Below are 26,913 nucleotides of genomic sequence, written 5' to 3'. Positions count from 1 at the left end.
TCATAGGGCCTCATAGTATGTTGTAGTGATTAAAAAAATAATTATATGTTTGCCAATAAAATATGTCCGAAAAGTAGACTGTAGGCTGCTGGGTCAATGAAATAGTTAAGTTCTGCGGAAGTATATGTGGAATTGGTTCGAGGAGGACTCTGTATAGGCTGATGAAAATAATAATGATATTCAATCGGTATAATATATCGAAGGTAATAAAAACACATGTTTTTTACAGTTAATTATTTATTAGTAAAAAAGAAAATACTATACATCGTCCATTTAATATGATTTTGAAAACCTTAAAATTAGGTAAAATATATTTTGCTAACATCTCTAAACTCGATATATTTTCACCCCACCGAACCGTAAAACAAAGGCAAGCGGCAAGTTTGAGTCTAGCATCATCTAAAGTAAAAATATATAATATTATATTGAAATATGAGACAAACGCCGAAGGCACAAACCGGCCGTGGACCGCTTGCATCTGTCAAACGTCACGGTGGAGACATCTATACTCATCCCTCTGCGCACTCTCTCAGAGCAAACAATATGTGGCACAAACAGAAATCTAGCACACCCACTGTTTGGCACAAATCAATCGCTCCAATTTCGAGGACGTCGGCGGAACAACCACTTCACTCAATCAACGGGATTTTATCAATTCGCTTTGCAACGATTGACTTGTTTTAATGTAATTTAAACAAATATTAGTGTTGATAATTGAAATGAATATATAAATATTAATAATATAAGTTTTTATCATTTCTTTTATTTAATATCTCTTATACAGTTGTAAATCATTTTTCCATTATGCTGCACTGACTTACCCATAGTTTATCAAAAGTATAAGATTTGAAAATGCAACAATGATATTATTATATATTCTAGCATAATACATACATATATATTAATAATAATGCCCGTGTACCCCGACGAAAAAGTAACCGGAGTTGTTCTCACCCCGATGTCCTCGATTGCACCCGCGTTCGAGTCCGCGGGTCACAGCGGAGTTCCCCGTTATCCGGCGACGTTGCGCTGGCACAGAAATTAAAGATACAGCATCGCCTGAACTGCGGGAATCCGCTCGTCGCTCCGGCGCAGGCCGGCAGAGAAAATAATATTTCAACTTAAAATCTATGCGGTATCAAACTGTAAAATGGTTAATGGCATCGAACGAGGCTAAGGCTCTGTCGTCTCTCGCTGCGGAGACGCTCCGCGACCTTCTAAAATTAGTATTTACAAAAGTACACAAATCAATAAAACATTGTAACGCCGGCGGCCCGACCCCACGGCGTCGGGATAAATAAATTATACACAAATTTCTTCGATGTTCACTATCCCTTCTTTTTAACATTAATATATATTTTGAAAATTTTAAAACATTTTGATGATATCTATCGGCTAACCGTTGAGATGTCATTATGCATTTTAAAAAGCCACACATAGCCCCGCTTGGGCTCGGAACACGCCGAAGGAGAGCGGACGAATACAGTGTGATTATTGTTACCATCGCCCAATCGGCTTCAGCGTGTTTTCGCCCTCAGTCATCATTAGCTTCCTCTCGAGAGTATACCGCCGCATCGGAGGACCGATAGCTCAGTCTCAACGGGAGGGTGTACGAAATCAGCGTAATGTACACGTCGCCCGGCTCTCACTGATATCGAATACATCATCCACCGGTTGATCGGTGGCGCCCGACGCTTTTCAACACACCTGAAGAGGGTTAAGGATTTATTTTTAAACGTATCAGAAAGCGAACACCCACGCAAATTAAAAGATAAAATTACATTAAACTAAATTAAGTCGACATTATAATATAACGGTAAGGATTAAAATAGAGAATAGTGTCAATATACAAATGACCGTAGCGTTCGTTTGCGGTTTCATTACGAACACTTAAGCTATTTATAAATTAAAAACTGAATAAAGTATAATAATATAGATTCTACAGAATATGAATAAAATGTCTCGATAACCTAAATAATACGGTCACCGCAGGCGGTATATAGAGGTGCCAGCGGCACGATAACGAGTGAATTTTTAAAAGGATATTTATCATTGTCCCGTGTGACCATGAAAATTAATTAGCAGCGCTCGCCAATTGCGGCTTGCATCTTTACGAATAATGATGGCAAATTTACATATAACTTCTTCTATATAAAATAAATGTCAGATGATTACTAACTGTTCACAGTACATATTAGCCGTTGAACTTTTGCAGGGTATTCGAATTTGACTCCTGACAAAAATTCGAGTAAACCGTCAACTATACGCATAGCTGATATTTTCTGAAGGAAAATACATAGTAATGATTTGTTTCAGAGTAAAATAATCAAATGAAACATAAATCATAAGGAAGTGACAGAATCACCTTGATGGGGGGCATGTACAAATAATATAATTAATATTAGTTTCTACTTAAGATTTTCTGAGCAATACATAGTTTTGAGTACGGTACGGTGCCTACGCTTCATTGCTGTCCCGCTTGACATTGGTTTACGATTGAAACAATGATAATATTAAGGTAGTAACATTTAACAGGATAGCGTGGCCGGAAGAACAGATGTCAGTATTAATTCTGTGAGCAATATTATCGGCCGGCTTTTATATTTTTATATCTATTTATCAATAAGACTAAAATTTCACAACAGTCTTTTGGTGCTGATTGATTGACAAATGAAACTGTTGAGATGTGAAAATATATTGTCATTTTTCATCAGAAATCTTCAATTATACATAACGGCACAGAGAAACAGACCACAATTCGGCAATCATAAAAACAAACCGAGAGACAAACTCAAACTCAATGTTCTCACATTTTTTTTAACACGTGCGTTGCATTGTTCGGATGTGAGGTGCGTATTACGGAAGATCCATTTTTTGTTTCCAACAAAATGTCAATTCTCATGACGTCAAAACTGTTAAAACAGAGACTGAAGAATTAACCGGTTCAATTCAAAATATCGAGGACACCCTCTGGTTATGTTCTGACCCCACAATCGTGAGATAACATTTTTAATCGTCTCTTTCTTCATCATTTGATTTTCTTCCGGTATACGCCAATATTTAAAATCGACTGTAAAACTCGATTGTCAGGAGTGAACGGCGACAAGAAACGATATCATCTTAGGTCGACAATCGGACTGTTTATTTTACATAATGCAATATTCATAGTCCTCTTGGAATATTTCCGAAAGCGGGCGAGCAAGAGGGCCCCCGGGGAGAGGCGACGAACAAGAGGGGAGGAGCGGGCGGCAGGGTGTACTATGAGTGGTAGCTGGTGACATAGGTGGCAGGGAAGAGCCCGCGCCGGTTGGCCATCTCTCCCTGCCACCAGTGGTTGTCGGAGCGGTCCGTGACCGTGATGACGTCTCCGCGCCGGAACTCCAGCTCGCCCGCCTCCTGCGGCGTGAAGTCATACAGCGCCTGCACCAGCACCTGAACACAACATACACGCGCACACCATTAATACACATATTAACATACATTTGAAACAACTTCAATTGAAAAGATGACATACGATATGTGTTATTAAGACATTGGGGATAATCGGCGCTAATTTGGCGCCGCCGTTACAGGATGCAGGACATGGTGAAAATCAAACATTTTACGATGTTAGTTATTGAAAGTGTGATATATATTATTTAAGAATTATTTGATTCATCAGTTTTTATTAAAATTTGTCAAAATAGTGATCAGTTCGCTAGATATAAAGTGTTTGAGAGAGTATAAAACATAATATAATGGCCCTTCATCTTCCAAATATCTTGAAAAGTATTGTATTTAGCTCCAGTTTTAGTATATCTTTCTATCATTTACGAGACTTTTTATTTTTGTCATTTTGTATAAAAAAACACAAAAAACTATATATTTTTGACATGTTTTCTTGATTCCACTGATTCATAAAATTGACTTAAAATATAAATAAATAATAGAAGAATTCAATACTTATAGATATTAAAAGAATTTATTTGAATAATAAATCCTGCAAAATCTAACTTCTCTCTATTCAATGGGTTAATAATATCACCCAATTATTTCAAAGGAAACATATCTTTTAATTACAGTCGAACTTGGTTATTACGAAGAAGATGGGACCAACTGAATTTGCTCGTTATAAGCGTTACTCGTTATATCAGAAAATAGGTATTTTTAGTAGAGCGGTCACATTACACTAAAAGTCGAAAATAAAAAATCTGAACCATCGTAAATATCCCTGAAACAAGCATGGCATTCATAATCTAAAAAAGAAATTGTTTATTATAATGAACGCTGGTAGGTACCTACGGACTTCACAAACCTTGGATTTTTCAACCATATGCGTGGATACTTTTTTATTATTGTCAGCGAAACACCAATTAGGTAGGTACTTAGACACATAGTGTTATAAACATTAGGTAAGTACTTAGTGACATAATGTCATAAACGTAATCCAACCCTGGCACCCTGTCCTATCGGATTTTATTGCTTAGGGTCGAAATGTTTTTAAACGATCCGACACATTAACAGTATTTTAGCTCGGTATATCCGATGAGTTGCTCGTTGTAACAGTGAATAAATGTATGGAGACAATCATAAACCAAAATGTCAACGAATGTTTCTTCATTACATCCGAGATCTCGCTATGTCCGAGATCGTATTAACCGAGTTCGACTGTAATATAAAATCATCAAAATCGAAATAAATTGTATACCTATTATATAATTCATTAACAATTTTAATATAGCCCTGACTCAATTCCAACAGTAAATGCGAATATACTTCTATGTTTAATTGACATCCCCAACACTTTTTTCTGATTTAATTACTTTGTTTTGTTTTACCATATTTTAATATATAACGAGTGTGAATACTCTTTATTTAACATCACTCACCATAAGGTCTGGAATATTTATTTTGGATAAGTGACTACGTTATCATGTCTCACAACAGTGTATTATTCTAGGCATATTCAATTTCAAGTAAGCAGTGATCTATTATCCAGTAATCTATCTACCATACTATCCCATTGTCATTCTTCAACCTAAACCAGTGGCGAGGGGTGGAGATAGGCTGTTAAGGCGATATCTCTACCTAACAGAGGCACCTAGCGGAAAAATATGAAGCTTGCAATTTGAGACAATTTTTTGATAATTTACAATTTAAACTGTATTAATCAATAAATTTTTTTTTTTTTTGTGAATTTGTCAAAAGACCCCATCTTATTATTACATTCGTGGGTATTCTGCGAATAAGCATTAAGTCAAAAATACTAGTTTTGAGATAATCGAGTTTGAAAGTTTGGACGGTCTTAACTTGTTTTATACATATTTCCTTTCTGCGATATTGCTTTGAGTATGACTTAGTTCAGTTTCGCACGCAGAATTTTGTGAATATATCCTGAGAATGAGAGAAGCAAATGCACTAAGTCCCTTTAGTGCCTTTTCTCTGAATTGATGTATGTCTTTTTGACTTATAACATAAATTATCTTCGCCAGTTTTATAGATATGACTGTGTGTGTTTTTGTAGACTATAGAGTGTACTCTTAATAAGATTACCTCATCATTAAGTCAAAACAGCAAAATTTTGACTTAGTGCTTTTTCGCAGAATACCCACGAATCGTCTATGTAAGTTCAATACCGTGTATGAGCCAATATGTTCAAAATACATATTTTTGGCGCTCTCGGTTAAACAGCATAAGCCGCATTGATTGGTACATTCAAATTTTGAAATTGACCAACAGACTACTCGCACTCAGCTAAAATCAATACCGCGCATGAATTATCCATAGTAAAGAAGCAAGCAAGACCGCGTATATCCCTAGATCCAATACAGCGGACGAGCGGAGAGTTGCGGCAATACCGCGTAAGGTCCAACTGATTTACAAAATAATCCTATGGCAATACCGCGTATGTGCCACCACTGAATTTGCACAGACGCATACGATAGTAAAAATATATTTTGTAATATAAAACAGGAAACACAATAAACTGCATTTAAATTTATTTTTTATCTTTTTTATTGACGAAATTTCAAGGTTTTTTTGTTCCTCCTGAACATTTTGACAAATGGTTCTTCCGCGGTATTGAACATACATAGACGATATATTTTATGGTCATATTTATTATTAAAATTTGGTTTATTAAGTTTTCTATGTTTTGTCGTAGACAGTTTTGACTAATTCATAGTTATAATATTTTTTATATTTAATTTAAAAAACATAAATTTTCAATTTTTTCAACAAATCGAGCTTCAATATTGGGACCACAACTACAACAAAATTATGCAGTCCGTAACTAGGATTTCTCACAATTTCTGAACACTGCTTAGAAATATCATTCCATATCAACATCAAAACACTAAAAACAGTAAAGTTAATACACATACTTCACAAAATTATTAATAAAAATTCTTGCGATTGGACAGTGATTTTTTTTACACACAAGCAAAATGATGAAAACAAATATGTAGCTTTTCTTAAATACATAAAATAAAATAAACCCAGTTCTTTGAAATAAATAACGCTGAAAACAAATATTTTGAATTTTGAAGCATTTTCAAAAAATTGGCAAATGATTGGTGTAAAGAACTGGACTTATTTTGTTTTAAGGCAATGCGGGATGAAACGTGGGTGCCATGTGAAAGACGGTGACTCCAAAATCACTCAAATTAACCTTTTGACGTCGTAGTAACAAATTCAATAGATTATTTATTAGTTTTATTTTTTTAAATTAGTCATGAATTAAATTTATATCTGTAAATTAAAAAAAAACGCCTGGATCTTATTCCATGTGTCACAGTTTCTAGTTACAAAATCAAATTCATAAAATATTTCTTCAACGTGTGTGTTTGTATCCAATGGGTTGACAGAATCGCTATCAATCAACCTTGTGACACAATATCTCCACTCATCAGGGGTACTCCACACACAGCAAAATATTAGATATCGGTGCTGTAATGGAAAATGGATATTTTCTTATGGTTCTTTTTGGAACATGATTTTACAGGAAAGTAAAATCAAAGATACACTATATTTAAGAATGTAAGTATGTACTTCACATTCTTTATTGAATTAAAATATTTTTTGTAACACATCAGAAATATACCTATTTGAAGAATATTCACATCAAATGGGACATTTTCCATTAACCATTGCAATCTGGAATTATATCGGTAGCTTAACCGGACCTTAAGGGCGTTCACATGCTCTATAATTCCTTGTGAGCAAGGCTGGCCATAGAAAATGAGCATGTATACACCACGTTGTACTATACTCATTATACTAGCCCCGTTTGATTGTTTTAAATTATTTAATACAGTGTACCATGTCCAGAAGATGGCAGTGTGCCCATCTTCTGGAATCATGGTAAAATAAAAGTCTTTATGATATTTCTTTTGGTACAAAAGAAATGTTTTTTTATAAAGAAATTCGAGGCCTACCGCCTTGCTAATACATCCCAGCATTTAATGGGTTTGATACAGAAGTTGTGGGTTTAAGTCACATTTGGTGCAAACATTTTTTCTAATAGGCATATCTCTGGTCTGTTTTAAAAAAATAATTGTATTTAATTTATTTTGCTTTACTGATATGGAAGGCTCAAAATCTAAAGACTCATTTCACTTCGCGGTCATCATAATGACTGGCCGATTTACTGCTTTCAACTGAGCAGATCTGCCTCAGTTGAACACTTGAATGTTGACTCGATAGTGTAGCGGGTGGAAAGTGAGTCACATCGCAGGTGGATTTAGACAATGCAATTTTAATTAAAAGGAGTCACAAAAGCTTCATCGGCCGGGAGGAAAAGATCGGAAAGGTGCGAGTGTTAATTAATACGAAGGAGAAGCGTCTCAGCATGTTCACTTTGCACCGCTTTCATCCCCTCCAATGGAATAGTCTAATTATTTGCAGAGTAATAAATTGAAAGCGTCAGCGTTCAAACAGCTGCATGTGTACAGTTGAAATAGACGGAGCAATGGTGCAAGAGTCACATCTATTGTCTGATGCAGGAAAATTTTAGGCGCAAAGATAAGGATGATTGCAAAATAAGGAAGCGGTCAGGGACACTCACAGCGTCAGTCTGGACGTCCGTTCAGTTTCAGTTACGCATGCACCGCAAAGATATTGAACTATACTTAATTCTCGCTTAACGGCCACTCGTTATGCTGAATATAACGGAATTGAAAAGTTACCCCATAAATTTGATATACAAAATAAAACTTCGATTTACGACAGACTTTTTTAATAAATATACGTTGGCGTGATAGCAACGAATCAGGCAACAACTCTTCAGGAACAAAAATTTACATTGAACGAGAGTTAGGTATACTGTAATAAAGGGAGTAATGCGAACTTTGTGTATCGTGCATTATTTTTAGTAGAGTAGATTTTGTAAATACAGTAGACTCCCGATTATCCGGACTAACGGTGGGGAGAGGCGGCACAAATAAACGAAAAACACGGATGATCCGAATTATGGTTTTTTCTTTTTAAAATACTACATATTATACATTTGTAAAGCAGACAATAATTTTAACATGTTTAATACTCGTTATTTATTAAGAAAATGTGATTTTGGTTTGTTTGCAGAAATCTTTCAATGATTTTCTAATATCTAATATCAGTTCGAATTTTCATAAGAGCTATATATCGTTGTTTACACCGTATCGTGCACGAATAATCGGGAGTTTACTGTATAGATAAATTAATATTTTATGTGTTAGCAAGCATTGAACAATGCTTTGCTTGTAAATAAAAGACCGCCTGCTTGTTGACAATTCTTTTTAGATACAAACTGTGTTTCTTTAATGCCACAACAGGTATCGTGACCTCACTGGGAATTGAACCCGAAACATCCAGTGTAAGAAGCAAGTTGATCATTGAACGAGACTTCTTTCAGGCTTGAAACATCAATGCAAGACATTTCTATCTTATTTTGGCCCTGACAAAAATTTCACACGTGTGAATCTTGTGACAAACCAATATGCAATGCAAAATGACATCCAGCTAATTTAAGCATGGATGGACCTTAGCAACTTCTTTTCAATTTCATATAATTAAAACTTCATCTTCATGGAAGAAAGCTTGTCTTCCACATGTTTGTAGCACTGCCATTTTTCAGACTACGTAGTATGCTCTTAGACTGCGAAATCTTTAACGTGAGACCTGGCGGCGACGCTCGTGTTGTATCTTGTCTATGGTTTTCGATTTCGAAGTATTGTGAGTACTGAAAAACGAGAGATGGGGATGCAGTTCTCCGAGCCGCCGCCTATCACCGGAAAGATTTCGCACTCGTCCTTTTTGTCTACCTTCAAACCAGCCTTTCTCCATTTCTCACACAATCAATTGGTTTGGTAGATATTACTCTCTTCACCGGTTCATGGTCATCCATATGGTGGACATGACAACATGTGCAGACTGTCAACCTTGATTGATTGAACTGTGCTTGAATTGTAATATAGACTGACTCAGCAGTACATAATTATTATATCTTTTCTTCCGATTGATGCTATCTGTTATTTCTTTCAACAACATTCATTTTGCAGAGATAATGTTCAGGTTTCCGAATCATAGATGCGCACCAGCTTTGTATGATTTTAGTACGCCGAGACAGTAATAGAATAGGCTTCAAATATCATGATAGATCATAACCTTCCACATGCTAAATATTGCTGGGAGACAATAAATAATAAATGATACCAACAAGAGCGCTGGATTTAAAATACTCAGCTCTTCAGATGGCTAATTGGTTCTTGTGATAATTGAAGCTTGTAAACGTGCAATACGCTGCAAGGTGCTTCTCGAAATGTTCAATTGTTGTAAAAGACTGCGAATTGATGTTCCTGGACTATTAGCAACATTGGAAAGTTCACTGCGGCAATGAGGTCAAAAGTGTGATACACAGTTGATTTACTATCCACAATTGAACCAGTTTCCTTGAAATTCTTAATCACTTCGAACTGTGGACTTATTTGTTACATTAGTTCCAAGAACATTGCGAACTGTTTTCGAATAACTTTCCCTATATGTGTAATGATTTTTCACAATAATAACGTGTCGTTCCTCCTTTATCATGCCATGATTACTAATCGCAACAATGACAGATGAATTTTTAGTAACGCAAACTTAACAAAACATCGGGGTGCAATTAAAATACTGGCACCTCTTTACTTTCACTGATAACTAAAACTGATGGACTGAGACTGAACAGACGGTCGAACTAATCAGGTAAATATAACTTTACAATTATGTAGTTTCGGGAAAATTAAATTAAGTCAGGAGACGCGTCATGCGATAGATGAGTGTTTCGCGGCAGAGAACATCGGGCTGAGAGAGGCACGCGGACACAGACAAGTGCATGCTTCGATTAGCGAGAAAGAAATACAGCGATGGAGAATGGACGTCCGGATGAGAGAAACAAACAGAATGCATTAGTATTATGTATCGACACATCGAACACTGAGAAATGATGGCGGCATGACTCGTGAGCTGATAATAGATTGGCAAAAGTACCTCGTGATTGGGTACTGGCGCGAAACGTCAGACCTGTCGGAAGACCAAACATTAGACGGGCAGCGGTGAACATGTGAGGGAGTAACAGATAAACACGCACGAGGACCGGGCGGGCGCCCGCTAAAATGGGAGTACAACTAGATAACAGCGGGACAGAGTTCGCCAGCATACGTTATGTGGGTAGATATTTATCAACAAAAAAAATTGGCAAAACAACTCTTTATACAACAGTTAAAAAACAAGCAAAATTGAAAAGATATGGAACAGAACACTCGAGATAATGACATCATATAAAGGGATATAGCTCTCCAACACAATCGCCTTGTATTAACCGCACGTAGACAATTTCACTTCCGCAACACGCCAAAAGTACTTGATGACTTAAATGAAATCGATTAAATGCAAATAAATGCCGATATGTCCAATTTATTTTGCATACATTTACATCAATAAAAGGTTTATTAGCTAATAAAAGCGTCCATATTATTCCAATTTAAAAACACAATGGAAAAGAAAAACTGTCCTTAAAATCACCCACTTAGAAACACGCAAGAAACATAAAAATGTCGTCCCAACACAAATATTGAATCGTGGATTTATCGGTTTTTGAAAATAAATACCTCGTATATTTCAGTTTGTTCTTTTTTACATATAGAGTGATGATAAAGCTTACCATTGATCCTGCATTAAAAAATATTTAACAGAATATACCATAATATGTACTTAAGTCATTTTTAAACTTTGGTTGATAATACTATATGTAGTAGGAATTAATTGTCATTTGCTCTGTTTCACATAGCTAAGTTTTATTATTGACCTTTTGATTATAAATAAATTATGCATCCAGACATATATAAATGAAGATATCTGTTTCCACACCGGCAGTGTGAATGTACACGAATATCACCAGACTTGTTACACATGGAGATAATAAGAAAACTGAATTTGTTCACGGACAATAAAAATTTAAACAGCATCTTTGATCGGTAACATCAACTATGAATTTCAAGGTAAATGTAAATAAAGTTGAAGCGGTCAATACAGGATGATACGTGTCGGAGTGAGCGGTGAGGGATGAGAGCGGGGTCGAGACGGAAGGAAGCGTCACCTCTTCGGGCACCATGTCTCGCAGCTTGACGTCCTGGGAGCGCGAGACAGAGGCGGTGCGGTGGTACTCCACCAGTTCGTTGAGCGACCCGAACTTCACGACCCACAGGAAGAATTTGCCACCCGCGTCCCGCAGCACCTTGAAATGCTGTACGCCATCTGAGCATCTGAAACATACATTTCATTATGTCAACTTCATCGAAGATAAACTGCATGTGAAGAATATTTATAATTTAATTAGATTATTATCAGTTGAGATTACACCATTATTAATGCCATCAGTGAAACCTTTTAATAAACAGCCAAAATATTGATCAATGCTATATTCAGAGCAGGCACTAAATTAAACACTATTCCACTGATCGCATGCTTATTATGCGTATTATTAAAAGATCATTAACTTCTCATGTAATAGACAATATCTCGAAATTTAAGTGGACACATTAGCAACATACGAAAACAAGTTACTTGTCAATCTATCTTGTAAAACATGGACAGTTTTACCAATGATTAGCATAGATTTAACGCGTACACAATGTCCGAGTGTTCGTAAAGCAGTTGGGACCGTTCATTGGTCAGCCTATTGGTAATTGACAGTATGCAGACGATGTGGTGTCAGCCGATTAGCATAGGGTGGTTTTCAGCTAATGAGATTTTACATTGCTTTGATGCAAGTAAGCCCAAACTGAATGCGGACTCTGAATGTATCCATGAGCGGAGAAAAAAAATTCAAACCAGATGAGTTTTTACTGTTTCCTGAAAAAAAGTTGTTTTGGATCTATTAGATTTATAAAATATATACCAATGTATTGCTTTCTTATTTATGGATAATCTGTCATCATTCGTGTCTATGTGATCAAATGCTGAAAACCAGTCTTGCACAACCCGCGGACCGACTAAATAAAATACATTCAGTGAAACATGGTAAAAGGCTTTCAATCATTAATCGCCCGTACAGCTTGCGGCACATTTAACAAATGAATGCGCATCAAAATTGTGAGTTACAAATATTATGACCATATGATTAAGTACAATGGGATTGTTTCCCCTCACAAAAAGATTGTGCATCAATGCTGTAAATAAATGCGTGTGAATTTTCAATATTACGCACTATTATTGTGGACAGAATTCATTTTCAACCACACAATATCGTAGGATTATTGCGAAATTCATCAACTGACATTTTTGTAGAATATAATGTTATTGAGCTATTAAAACCTCTGATGTGACAAAATTTAAATATTACCAAAGACAAAATGTCCAACAGTGAAGATCGTATTGTCTATTGTTAAGTCTCTGAATAAATAACTAAATTTCCATGTAATTCCATAATTGATTATATCTTAATTTTGGTGGTATATAGAACACTGTGGTCTAATATAAATGAACAGGAAATGACAAAGTTGTTACATAAAAGATTTAAACAGCTTGAATGATAATATACCCAGGTTGCTGATACTATATTACCATTCTTTCATTACAATAAATCATGAAAATACAACTAATACTCCGCTTTAAAAAAAAAGAAAGTTTATTATAGGAATAATCATTAATTTTCTGAAATTAATTTTGTATAAATATTTATATTATCTTATGGCCGGGCAGACGGCAGCGACTTGCCTGCGCGGTATAGTTTGTGCAAACTACTTTTACAGCGCTTTTTGGTTTGCGCAAGCTACAGTTTTCCCGTCCATACACACGGGCTTCCCGATACAAACCGGTTTGCGCAGGTAAGCTTGTGTTAAAGCATGAGCGTCTATCCGGCGCTTTAGTGGCAATGCATGATGTATTGAATGAATACTTACATATTGATAACGTAAAAATATATTATACAAATACTGAAACTGTATCGAATTTACTTAACCAAAATTCTAAATGCAATTTAGGCGCTGAGGATTAAACGAGTACAAGTGACACATAAGTAAAAAATTAGTTAGAAGCAGTTTTCGTAATACCACTACTTATTTATGAGTGAACCAGGAATTAAAAGATGTAACTGCTTCATATGATTATATGAGTATATCCCACGAACACAATATACCTATTATATATTATGTCAATGACATTATTTTCATAGCAACCGTATATTATTTGAAGGTGCTGGCATGATTTGTTGTTCTTCAAACAGTATAAACGTAAAGAAACTAGAAAAAATTACCAGGTGACAGTGTCAGCTGTCAACATTCATCGATGTGGTGATATGCTAGTACTATAAGTATCTGTCAAACTGTATTTTATCATTTCTTTTCTTTTGCAACCCGATTAAAATAAATGATTCCTTTATTTGCGTGTCAGTTTATTTTTCAAATTTGGAGTTTACTTGTGCGTTTTCTCTCATCTTACACCTTTTAATAAATTTGTCTTCTCCCTGTCTCGCTCTCTCCTACACATTTCCCCATGCGTACAAACAGACAGATGGCAAATATTTATTGAAATATCAATATTTTTCCATGTGATAGTAATGAATGAGACCCCATTTACAGAATGTTAATAACAGTTGTATAGAATTTTAAATTGCATGTTTATTGATTTAGTGTGTCTTTTCACAGCAAGTTGACTATATACAATATGGATCTGTGTCGCGGAGAGAATGACATTTGCATGAGCAGGATCATCGAGTATTGTTACAAATTTTTCAAACGAGATGTGTATGAGCAGGGTCAAAAGACGAGCGATTTAATTTTTCAGATACACCAGCCGTTTTATGACAAATCAATCAAATCGTGTGGATTGAAAAATATCATACTTGACAGAGAGGGAGAAGTCTCCGGGACTGGACTCGCTGATGCGGATGAGGAAACCGCCTTCGTGCTTGTTGAGGAGCAGCTTCTCCGCGTCCGCTCTCGTGATGCGCCCGTAGTACCAGCTGGACAAAAAGACACCGCATCGCATTACAACACAGTACATTGGAAATCAGATTTTCACATAAATGAGAAAATCAACCAGTGAAATCAGCTTCAAAAGTGCATTGAAAGAATAATGGTACCTATTACAAAATGTTTATTCATTTTATAAAAGTATATGAGTCATTTATTGCCAATAACTGCTAAATCATTTAAATTTTGGCACTAGGCCAATTTGTGTATTTTTTTATTCGGGTTAAGATAAACTCTTTCAAATCATTTTCTGTTAAAACTTGGCGTATTTAGAGATAAAATAAATAATATTTTACAACCATTATAATGGAGTCATATGTGCAATTTCAATTAACAAAATAAACATGTACCTATATATAAATGTGTATTATTGCTCTTTGACCATAAACACGAAAACTATTTTTTTTTCATATTTGATTCAAATTCAAAATCAAATGATTGAATACCCATAATATATAATGTAGATAACATATTTTGAAATACCTGTCAAGTATTATCAAACACCATAGTTAGAATCTTAACCCGGTACATATTGATGGCAAATACAAACATAGTATGTGTGGTAGGATATGACATACCCAAAAGTAAATGACCTAGCTCTAGTTCTAAGATCGATGTATTTTTACTTTTATTAGGTACTGACAACACCTGTAGTGTGTAAATTAAACTAACGATAATAACTATTTACACGTAATAAATAGTGCGGACTGTCTCGCCAACCTCATTCTTCAAACGTAAGCGAGACGCGTTGTTGTCATTGTATGGTGCTATTTGATAGGTTGTGAAAATTGGTAAACATCAAAATGCGCTGCGGGGTATAGTCTGTATTTTTTCTGACAGGTTCGCCACTATCGTTTAATAGTCCCTGTACACGTGCATGGATTTACTTGCACCATGAGTGTGTATTTTAAAATATCGTGACAATAACTGTTTACACGTAAAAGTGCCGACTGTCTCTCCAATCTCATTCTTCAAGAGTAAGCGAGACGCAATGTTGTCATTTTATAGTACTATTTTGATAGGAAGTATTGAAAATCGGTTAACCTCAAAATGAGTAGTTGGTTTTTTTACCGGCAGGTTAGCCATTATCTTTCTCTACTGCGCAAGTGCAGATCTTACTTGTGCATAAAAAATTAGAACAACTGCAGGATAATACATGTTTCCCCATACATTTTCTTACTGTGCACAGTAAATCCATGCACGTGTAAAAGGGGTAGTAGGCTGTTAATATCCGATATAAATAGAACACACTAAACCGTCAGCCATACATATTTGTTTTCATTGAACTAAGCTACGATATGCAGATAGTGTTGGTTAGTTTTAAAAAATTAATTAAACCCTGGTTAATATGAACTGTCAGCAGTAAATCCATGCATGTGTGTAAACGGGGTATTAATAACAAACAAGGAATAAAATATAGGTACTTACCTACATTTATAAAGTTTACTTCAATAAAATATATTTTAATGAAATAGCTCGGCCCACCACGCCATATGCACACTAATAAAAGATCTCCGATAATATTAATACGATAATATTGGTCCCTACCGCCCACTAGTGGGCGTTCCAGCTTCCATGTTAGGCGGTAGGGGTTTTAAAAACATTTTCATTATGTTTTCCTAAAATTCCCCGTGACCATCTAAATTTCAGAAAATATACTATTGGTATCACCATTGCATAAGTTTAGTTCATGTTACGCAAGTGAAACGATATTCAGTTTATTGATACCTTTCCCTAACTCATATCTTGTGGAATCAGGCTTTAGTGCTGTTAATCATATTATTACCAAAGAAAGAAACCGCCTGAATATTCCCGAAAGAGGAGACCTTCGTTTGTTTCTCACAAAAATTGAGCCAGATATCCAGTATTTAGTTTCGCAGCATCAGCCTCAGGGATCTCATTAATAATTTAATTAATTAAATGTTATTTCATCAGACTTTAAGGGGGGACATGCTCGTCGAAGGTCAAAATTGAGTTTTTATTGTATTTTCAAACCATGATCCTGGACACTCCTTAAACGTTGTAGATAATCTATTTATATAATTTTGAAGCCTTATTATCCTTTATAGTTATTTTAAACATTTGATGACTGCATAAAGTATTTTTGTTACATAAAATAGTATTCTTTTAAACCTCTCGCTCTAATGTTTTAGAATATAGTCATATTTCGGTACATAACTGTGCAGTGGTGTTAAGATTTTTTACATTTATTAATTTTTAATCCCATTTATAAAACCATTAGTATAATTTATTACGAGATAATTTTTGTAAAATATTCACGATAAAAAATTATATTGATAATCTCTGTGATCCCAAATTTGACAAGAATTAGGCATTTTACTATTCAAAAAATCGGCAAGATTAACACATTTGAAGATGATTCTAAAGATACTTATTATAAGCTATGTCTTCGACCATTCAAGTGTGATAAACATCTTATGAATAATGATCATTTATAATAATATAGATAGTGTTTGTAGGGAGTAAAATGATATTAACGCGCGTGTTTGAACATGTACCGTTAAAATAAAAAAAAATTCGGTTATACAATTATAGTTTGTCAATTTATGGCTACGGCCGTATGTTGTAGCTTAACCACTGGGGAATGACAAAATAAATGGCGTATTTCAAAAAAACACTATCTTATTCTTAGGTCAATAATTATTATAAAGCAATCATTATTCATAAGATGTTTATCACACTTGAATGGTCGAAGACATAGCTTATAATAAGTATCTTTAGAATCATCTTCAAATGTGTTAATCTTGCCGATTTTTTGAATAATAAAATGCCTAATTCTTGTCAAATTTGGGATCACAGAGATTATCAATATAATTTTTTATCGTGAATATTTTACAAAAATTATCTCGTAATAAATTATACTAATGGTTTTATAAATGGGATTAAAAATTAATAAATGTAAAAAATCTTAACACCACTGCACAGTTATTTACCGAAATATGACTATATTCTAAAACATTAGAGCGAGAGGTTTAAAAGAATACTATTTTATGTAACAAAAATACTTTATGCAGTCATCAAATGTTTAAAATAACTATAAAGGATAATAAGGCTTCAAAATTATATAAATAGATTATCTACAACGTTTAAGGAGTGTCCAGGATCATGGTTTGAAAATACAATAAAAAATCAATTTTGACCTACGACGAGCACGTGGGCCGTTAAGCTTCTATGTATGCAAAATATAAATAAAAAGATAGATTTAACATTTTACAGTATGTTGTTTTATAAAGATTTATTCTGCCAAACTTAGCGAAAGTCATCAAAGCATTTGGTAAGTAATTATTATTATATGCTTTAACTTGCTGTAACTCTGCTTTATAAATTTTATAAAGTAAAGTTACTTTCCTACCTTATAAATCACCATTACTGTGGAACCGGTGGGCGGTTAATATTTTTTACTACTAACAGAGATACAAAAGTGGGCGGTAGGGCCAGTAGGTATAAAAAGATTGACTACCCCTAACGTAGACAGATCATGCAAACTGTTTAGGGGCAGTATGCATTTTACAAAATCCTTCGAAAGGTCGCCAAACAACAAAGGTTTGGAATCACTGGTCGTAGGTATATCTATTCCTTTCTGTTACAGACATACCCTCATACAATGCACATTTTGTCTATAACGTATGTAAAATATAGTAGTACAATGTGTGATTTTCTTGTCCGTGAAATGCAGAAAAAACTCTGGCTCTATTGTGATTGCATTGAACGTGTGTGAAGTAGGGCTCCCTTGCATAACAATGAATGAATTATTTTAATAATATAGATAGCTCACTACTCACTGCACAAAAGAAACTTTTCAACTCACTACACACGTCATGTTCACACACACATTGCATTTAGTATTCGTTTTCTCCTAAGTATTTAAGATTATCGCCCACAATGGCATAAGTCGGCTAACGCATCGACTTATAATGTCGTGGCTCCCAGGTTCGAATTTTGGGTCTCGCAAATATGGATATTGTTTTCAACGTATGTTTGGACCTAATAGGACCATCCATTTCTTGTGAAACACTCTGTGGAGGCCCATATTATCTTAGGATCCGACAAGGTTGGGAAAAAAAATAGGATTAAATAATTAATACCTCCAGACTGAGATACATTTCTCTATAAAAATTGCCATATTTTTTGAAGAAAAGGAAAATTTATTGGAACTTATTTAATGTCTTTACTTAGGTACTTAATTATCTCTCTGACCCACCGTTTGCAAAAAAGCAAGGGCATGGTTCATAATATATTAATTCACTTTTGAATACTAAAAATTTAGACAGTCGTGAACCCAAGAAAAAATATCTTTTCTCATTAATGTCGGTGCAACAAACAGGGGAATTTTTCTACAAAGAATTGTCTACAAGGAAATTTTTATATATCACTGCATCCACTCATTCCACTATGGAAAACAATATTTGTGTCTATATATCGGTGCAAATATATAGAAACCCTGAAAATATTAATAGGGATGATGGATTATTACGGTTAAAAACGTCATGGCTTCCGGCACTATCAGCAAAATCCAATATTCGAGCCGGTATCTCTGATCATAACGATTGACACATTACTCTGAGCAATGTTTGCTCTTAGCTAATCAGATTCCTTTTGACATTCTTAGAGCAAGGTTTACATTCATATACCTACACTACATTTTCATCATAAAACATATCATCTCTTGATAATGGCCTCTGCAACGAGCCCGAAACGTCGAGTAAAGAAGGAAGGACACATGGTCGAAACCCAAAAATCTACTACAATATAAAGACAGATTGATAAATGAAATATGATTTCCCTTTATTCTTAATTAAGTACATTATTCATTTATTATCAGAGACTGAATCATTATTGTTTTTATATACTCAGATTAAAAAATTAAATAAAACATACCTAAGTTGTAAGTGTATTTTTTTAATCTGTTCTAAGTAATCATAAAAAATAAATATTTGACCCATCTGTGGAAAAATGTTTACAGTTGCAAAAAAATATACATTAAATACTGAGCAAAAGTGCAAGGACCCTGTAAGTTGGGCACTATTCCTTATAAAAATGTTAATGTAACCACCAACATTTTAAATGCAAACATGGTAACTAATTAACTATTTTTTTAATGATTACAAACTTATCTTAAAATATTATGTTATCACCTAAAACTGGATAAGGAACAAATTAATTCTTGTTTATAATGCCAGCGCTCTATTGGCGAGCCAAAAGTCCGAGGACAATAAATCGTCCGATTTGTCTATGCTCTGCCACTGATCAACGAACGAATAAAAAAGTCGAGCTGTCAAAAGTTGCGATTATCGTAATGTCTTCCGATAATCCTGTAATTTTGTGTTATTTATATGTAGACTTGCATAAAATAATATAGCAGTGAAAACAACACAAGTTTTACGTTTTCTTTTATGAATTTCATAAATACAAATAAAAAAATAATTGGTAAATCTCTCATTTTCTAATGTGTAAATTAACAAATTAATCAATGAAAATGTTTAAAACAATTACAGATTTTTTTGCGGTCCGAATGATTGCGTATTAATGTCAAATCGAATTTGCATAGAGATCGACGGACGAAGTCTGGCAACTCGTAGAGTAAAATATCAAACATGATTGAAATCCAACGAGCCTGGTCTGCGGATTAAAAAGTCCGCAGATATGGGGTGCTCCACGTGAAAAAAATGTCCGAAGACTGTAAATCGTCTGACTTGCGTGCCAATGGAGCGCCGGCTTAAGGGTCATGGTTTTATAATCCGTCAGTTGCATTGAAGTCCTGTGTTGTTTTCTCAATCAATATAAGTGTTTGGATACAGTGCATTAATTGAGCAAACGACTAACAACTGATCCTTGTAACAAGGTAACCTCCAGACAGCGGTGTTTCATATTGCACTGCGCATATGGCAGAAACGGTGATTTTTACAGTGCCCTAAATTAATAATAAATTTAACACTTCTTCCATTAATGTATTTGACCTTAACATTGTACATAAATTGATGGTCTAGAGTGGATTTGGCGTAAATACGTAAACATAAAATAAAGGTATCAAAAACAAAATTAAGTAAGTAAATATTTTGGATGGATTAATTATTGAACAAATAAAAGAAAAAATCTTTTGATGATGTGGCCTTTCTATCATCATAAAGTAGAATTCCAATGGTATTGCAAAATGGCAGATTAAAAGCCAGATGTATAAATATATCCAATAGTCAGTATGAGGGAATATACAGTGTGGATCAAAACCAATTCAGAGATTACAAATAGAACAAAAATGAAAAAGTTTATGTAACCTATATATTCATATCCCATAGCCAAATTTACCAATGTGTTATGTGCATGTATTTAGATATCTATAATTACACCCACACACCGCTGTATATCTATCACTATTCAATATTCATTTTTTATTATTCTCTATCTCATTCAGGTTAGGAAGAGAAATGTGCACAAAATAATATTATCATTTATACATGTGCTCAGTATTAATAAAAATATTAGGTGGAAAAAATTATTTGTCATCAGATTAGTAATACTGTCTACTAACAATATTGGATTTTTTTCAACAAACCACAATAAAGTTGCTCACTTAAGTATTTATGCTAAACATAATATACCTATGTGAGGGGTGTTAACATTTAACTTAGTTTTTAAAGTTACCGCCACCCCAGGTAATGGTTTGTTTATGTTTTACAAAATTAAGGGGGGTTATGTTGTTAACAGACCAAAAATTTTAAATTGTGTGCAGAGGTTTAAGTCTGAACAAAACAGGAAAAATATTTATGTCATAAATTATGTCCCGTTATTCTTGTGTCATATAAATGATACATGCACATTGTCACACATATAAAATATTAATTATATGCCAAGTACCTACTTACAATTAAAAAAAATATTTTACATGTCTTCTTTCAAAAATATATAGAACTCAGAACACAAAGTGACAATAATAAAATTGGTACAACTGTGGTTTGAAATATTTTCCTTTTGATCATCTGCAGACAATTTCCAGATCTGAATACAAAAAATTGTTTTGTAAATGTTTGTCTATCAGTTTAATCATTTATAACACAAAAAAACAACTGGACTAATATTGTTATTTCAAAAGGTTTCAAAGTTACAATATAAATTCGAAAGTGACGCACTTGCAACAATAATTCTTCACAAGTAGGTACAGTGGTTAGATAGCAGCGGCGGAGTGGTGAGGTGAGCGCGAATACCCAACTGTTGTCGATTATGCGATGTTATACCCCGTTTAGACGTGCATGGATTTACTTCTGACAGTACGTACCTATTAAAATGTACATGTAAACACATATTATCGTGCAAGTTGCAAGATTGCATAATTACATGGAACAAAAAAGTTCAGAAACTTCTGAATTTTTACGTGACAATCGGACTGTGTGATATTTGTGCCTGCGCAGTAGAACGATAGTGGCAAACCTATCGGGAAAAAAATGAACTACACTGCGCACTCATTTTGACTTTTACTGATTTTCACGACCTGTCAAATAGCACCATACAATGACAACATCGCAAATCGTTTACTTTTGAAGAATGAGATTGGAGAGACAGTCTGCACACTATGTGTGCAAGTAAATCCATTGATGTGTACTACAGCAACTGACGTATGAGTCTAAAGGTACTGACCGGTTGGTTATTTATAAAAATGAAACGCCTGGGTAGAGATTGAGCTAGCTGCTAGAACGTGCCTAAATCGAACTGTCTTTTTCTATTCTATTTAAAGTAGTGTTTTTTAATCATGAAGCATGTGAGGTTACTTCAGCGGGAAAGTAGAGCAGGGGACATTATTGAAAGAGAGATAGAAAAAAGCAAGGAATAAAACATTCTACTTGTGTTGAATGTCCCCTTATGTCCGTATTTCTAGCGGACAATGTCGCAGGCAATCACTGGTTTAAAATAAAGTCATATTTCGGTAAATAATATATCTGATTATCATACTATTTTGTGAACATTTGTGAACATGCGCATAATAAGTTAACTTAATTTCAACTTGCATTGTTCATTAAACAAATTCAGTAAAACTTTCTAATGTAGTTTGTAATTGGAAGAAATTGCAACATTTTCAACCTAAATTAGTCACCGTTTTATCTACTAGGTAGGTACTTAATTTTTTTTTGAAATTAATTTGACAGTTCAATATGGATCTTGGCTCGCAAAGAGGTTAGAGTAGCCACTTACTCAACCTACTATGTCCGTTCTGGATTAAAACATGTATTGATAAATAACATGTGAATTTGTTAGACCTGAAATTTTACCTATGCGATACCACATATAACAGGGATGGCGAACCTTTTTACAAACGCGTGCCAAAATTTCCCAAATAATATTTGTGTCAGTTTTTCACGGCGAAAAGAATAGTTTTTAAGAATTCCATTAAAAAAGTTAAAAAAATACAATTGAGTTCTTGATATTCTATCTTTCACCGTAATTCTAGCCGAAGGCATATCTTTTATTCTTCGACTATTTTTGTCTTATTTTCAAAATTCTCAAAGAGATCGTGGAAGCATTTGAACCACTCTTCTTTCATATTATATTCTCCAACACTGAACAGTTTTCCATTTTAAGAGTCAAAATAAGAAGCAGTTATATTTGAATGACTGCCGATTATTAATTTCATAAGGTTTGTGGATTGAATATTTTTATTTTTAATTGCCCGATCCTAAGGAACGACCTATGCAATTGTATGTTTACATTAAACGTAACGATTATCTTGAAAAGGATTTGCCGGCTATTTTTTATACAATGTGATTTGTCATCTATTCTATGCGTTTCCGTTTGCGCATCGATTGGTAAATTTAATTTGAAAAATCGAAGAAAATACGCATGGCCATGTCGTCATTATTTTTTAATAAGTACTTATGTAAGTATATATTTATTTGTAAAACTTTTTTATAAAAAAACATTTTTAAATAGGTATAATAATATATAAAATAGCAATTTCTTTCCTTTTCAAAATGAAACATTCGCGTGCCATAGGTTCGGCATCCCTGACATATAACTTGATTTTCCATTTCCCTCTTAAAACCTAGTACAAACCGACATACCTATATTATGTCTTCCCAGAATCCTTTGTAAACTTTGCCCCCATAAAAATTTTGCAAACTTTATGAGACCACGTGTCGCTACTTCCAATGAAAGAATAAAAGATGTCCCACAAACACATCAAGACTTGCTAGTTTATCAGTGCATTTGCACATGTTTTCCATTCGCAGAATAAACATAGTATGCAATAGATTTTTGGGTGTTGGATTCAACAGATGTTTTGAAGTGTACTGTTAGGTATATGAATGCTATTTTGAAACCAAGATATTGAGAGGAATAAGGGATATTTTTCACACTTAGTAGTAAAAGAGGCTATCGAAATTGAGAAGAAACCCTAACAATATTAATAAAGACCATGGGCAACATTTAAAAGTGTCATTGTTTCTGGCAACAAAATTCAATATCCGACCAGGCATCTCTGGATGTTACAATTGAAACAGTACACTCAGTACACTATTACCGATTTTTTACTCTGATCTACAATAATTGCTCTCAGCTGAACAAATCCCTTTTCGACCCACTTAGAATGGCATTCCCATGGTTACATGTAAATTGTGCGTAAAACAATTCGCCGTGAACTTTCTTATCGGAAAGAGATGACCGTATCCAATTTTATTAGATTCAATATGAACATTAATTCAATTTTCATAGCTGATTTTGGCAAAATTCATGAATTCAAGAATGAAACCTAACCTAACCTAAACGAAAATCCAGTAGGTATATCGGCTATTTTCAAAATTTGTTTGACGCTGGTTTCCTGTAAAGTGTAAACCGACAAGAACCGTCTTCTATTTAGACATTTATTTTATGTCAGTAATATACGACCCAGAGGTTGAACCGTCTTTAATATACAGCAATATACCTATTTCCGATACAATATTTCACGGTGAAGTGTGATACGGCGAACTGCATACATACAAGTTTTCAGATACGCATTCATACACCCAACAGTATACTTCAATACATTATCTCCTGAGAATGGCTGTAGCAAAAAGAAAGAAAAACACGCAATGACAACCCAAAAATCTATGATAATAAACAACAGTGAAAGTTTCAAACACTGTTTATTTGTTTGCAGGCAAATGTATGTCGGTCTGTACTATGTGTAAGACCGAAGACCTGACAAATTTATATAGAGAATATCACGTCTATCATGATTTGTTTTTGGGCTGTCAATGTACACACATTACACACTTCCTTCTCCCTTTTTCCTTGACGTTTCAGAATCGTTGTAGAGGCCATTCTCATGTGTTGATAATGGTCAAGTGTACCTCCTGAATAAATACTAACGCTGCTCTATAAATGTGTAGACAAATCTTAGGGTTAGCTAACAGCAAGTGCGTGCGTGCAGTAGAAAACCTTCTATAGAGATAGAGCCTAAACATATGAAAGCGAACAAAAAAAAGGGTCCCCAAAAACTGTGAAGAGATAGACCTGCAGTTCATTGATGTTGCATAGAAAAATGACATTAATGACAAACTAGAAGTTGCTTCAGCGATTTTGGTAAGGAAATTACACAAGATTCCATTTTGCAGAAGGGTTTCTTCAAGTTCTTTGGTAGAACCAGCTATAAAGTGACTAATATCCATTGTTGAATGACACCTTTGCCTGTCTAGTGACTACAAGATCTGCATGGCATACGTACACATAACAATAAAAATTATGGTACTGTTCGGTTATACGGAATACAGCGGAAAACGCATTTCGAAAATACCCGATAAACTGGATTATTTGTTAGGTTAACCTAACCAAACCTAACTTAACCTAAACTAACCCAAACTAACAAATAATCCAGTTTATCGGGTATTTTCAAAATGCGTTTTCCGCTGTATTCCGTATAACCGAACAGAACCAAAATTATTATTGTTTGCAGTTGCTACCGATTTATTGTATTACACGTTCAATCTGGGTCATGATCGGGTCAGTATAATCCAGGATTGTGATCTAGATTTAACGTGTTATGAGCAGATTGAAGGTGAAATGCTTGCCTATGGGTTCACGGATTCCTGTATTTTGACAGCTTCTGTAATAATGAATAAAAGCGAACAACAGAAGACAAGTATTTCAATGTGACAGATTGTTATGATTGTCAAGAGTTTCTATTTAACGAAGTGGTTAGACGCTGACAATTAATATGATAGTAAAAATTACACGATTAAGATGATATTGTATTACTTGTTATCTAACCATTCCTTTTATTTCAACATTCAAACAAGTATAAGGAAAATTGTTAATAGATATTATTATATCACCCATGTGTACCTATGTACTTGTTACGAAAACAATTAGGTACGTATTATAAACAAGTAGGTGATCACTAGGTATTTCAAATATGGTCTATTCTTTATATTAGAGGGTTTTTCAATTAGTATTTCTTTGGATAACTAAAATGCTTTCCTCAAAAGGGTGTCAGCTTAAGGGGTGTTCAACTCGATTAGTAACACAGGTGTGTTATATTACGGTATTATAATCTAAATGGAAACAATTATGAGAAGGCTCGTTACGTGAAAACATAACTACAAGACTCGATTTATGTATTAGATTAGAGGGCAATGGATGGTGAGTGGAATTAGTGCAGAGGGAATGAATGCAACTTACTCGTGGTTCTTCATGGAAATGTAGTTGCTGGGAATGAGGCCCTCTTTGCCGTCCAGCTCCGCCCTGTACCAGTTCAAATCGTCTTCCATATTCAAAATCTGAAAAAATGGGGATGCGAACGATTCATGAAAAGTTGCCGACGGAGGGTTACCTCACAAATTAATTTCGCTAAAAGTGCGGCCGCGTTACCTTTAATATTTGGTTTTTCTTAAAGCTAAGTTCATCGTCCGCCGTCGCGTTGAAATCGTGCTTCGCCACCGCTTCCATGTTTACTTTATTTCGGGCACCCTGACAAACGTCACTTCGCAAGATCCCAGCAGGACACGCGCACCAAAAGGGTTCACACCCGAAGCGATATCAAAAAAACACGAGACCGCTTCGTTGGAAAGTTACCTCACTTCTAAACATAATGCGAAAAAACACTTTTTAACATTTTCTTTCCGCACTGGACACAGGAATTCACAGATCGCCGAGGGATGCCATGAGCACCGCACACCCACCGGCAGCCATTTCTAAAAAAAAGTGCTGCACTTGCGCCCGAGATGGGAAATGCCGCGTGACTTATTTTTGGAAATTACCGCAAAACTATTACAAAATAACCTGCGACTCGAATCGGGAAAATTTTTAACGTTTTATGCTACGCTTATTATTTAGAAACCTTTTTTCCACACAGATGTAAAATCGACAGATATTTGGACTACTTCCAAAAGTTGCCGATAGCATTCACATTGGCGGTAGTAGTGCTGTTACCAAATTGCGGACTCGCACTTCTGAAGTTTAT

The 26,913-nt window shown here is 34.6% G+C and overlaps 1 protein-coding gene across 1 annotated transcript; it reads right to left on the bottom strand.

Annotated features, from left to right (window-relative positions):
• Positions 1 to 2,708: 2,708 nt before the first annotated feature.
• On the bottom strand, positions 2,709 to 26,853 carry drk (growth factor receptor-bound protein 2 drk). The gene is made up of 5 exons (XM_085949600.1): positions 26,322 to 26,853; positions 26,133 to 26,230; positions 14,339 to 14,458; positions 11,594 to 11,759; positions 2,709 to 3,432 (listed from the first exon to the last, which is right to left on the bottom strand). The coding sequence occupies exons 1-5, from the start codon at positions 26,397 to 26,399 to the stop codon at positions 3,259 to 3,261; spliced, it is 636 nt and encodes a 211-aa protein (XP_085805726.1). The 5' UTR covers positions 26,400 to 26,853; the 3' UTR covers positions 2,709 to 3,258.
• Between the last annotated feature and the right edge of the window lie 60 nt (positions 26,854 to 26,913).

This window comes from Rhyacophila brunnea, unplaced genomic scaffold, assembly GCF_057557595.1.
Source record: "Rhyacophila brunnea isolate RB1 unplaced genomic scaffold, BYU_Rbru_1.0 scaffold_22, whole genome shotgun sequence".
Classification (NCBI taxonomy): domain Eukaryota; kingdom Metazoa; phylum Arthropoda; class Insecta; order Trichoptera; family Rhyacophilidae; genus Rhyacophila; species Rhyacophila brunnea.
The sequence above is the reverse complement of the archived record's forward strand: the minus strand, read 5'-3'. Positions and strand labels throughout refer to the sequence as shown.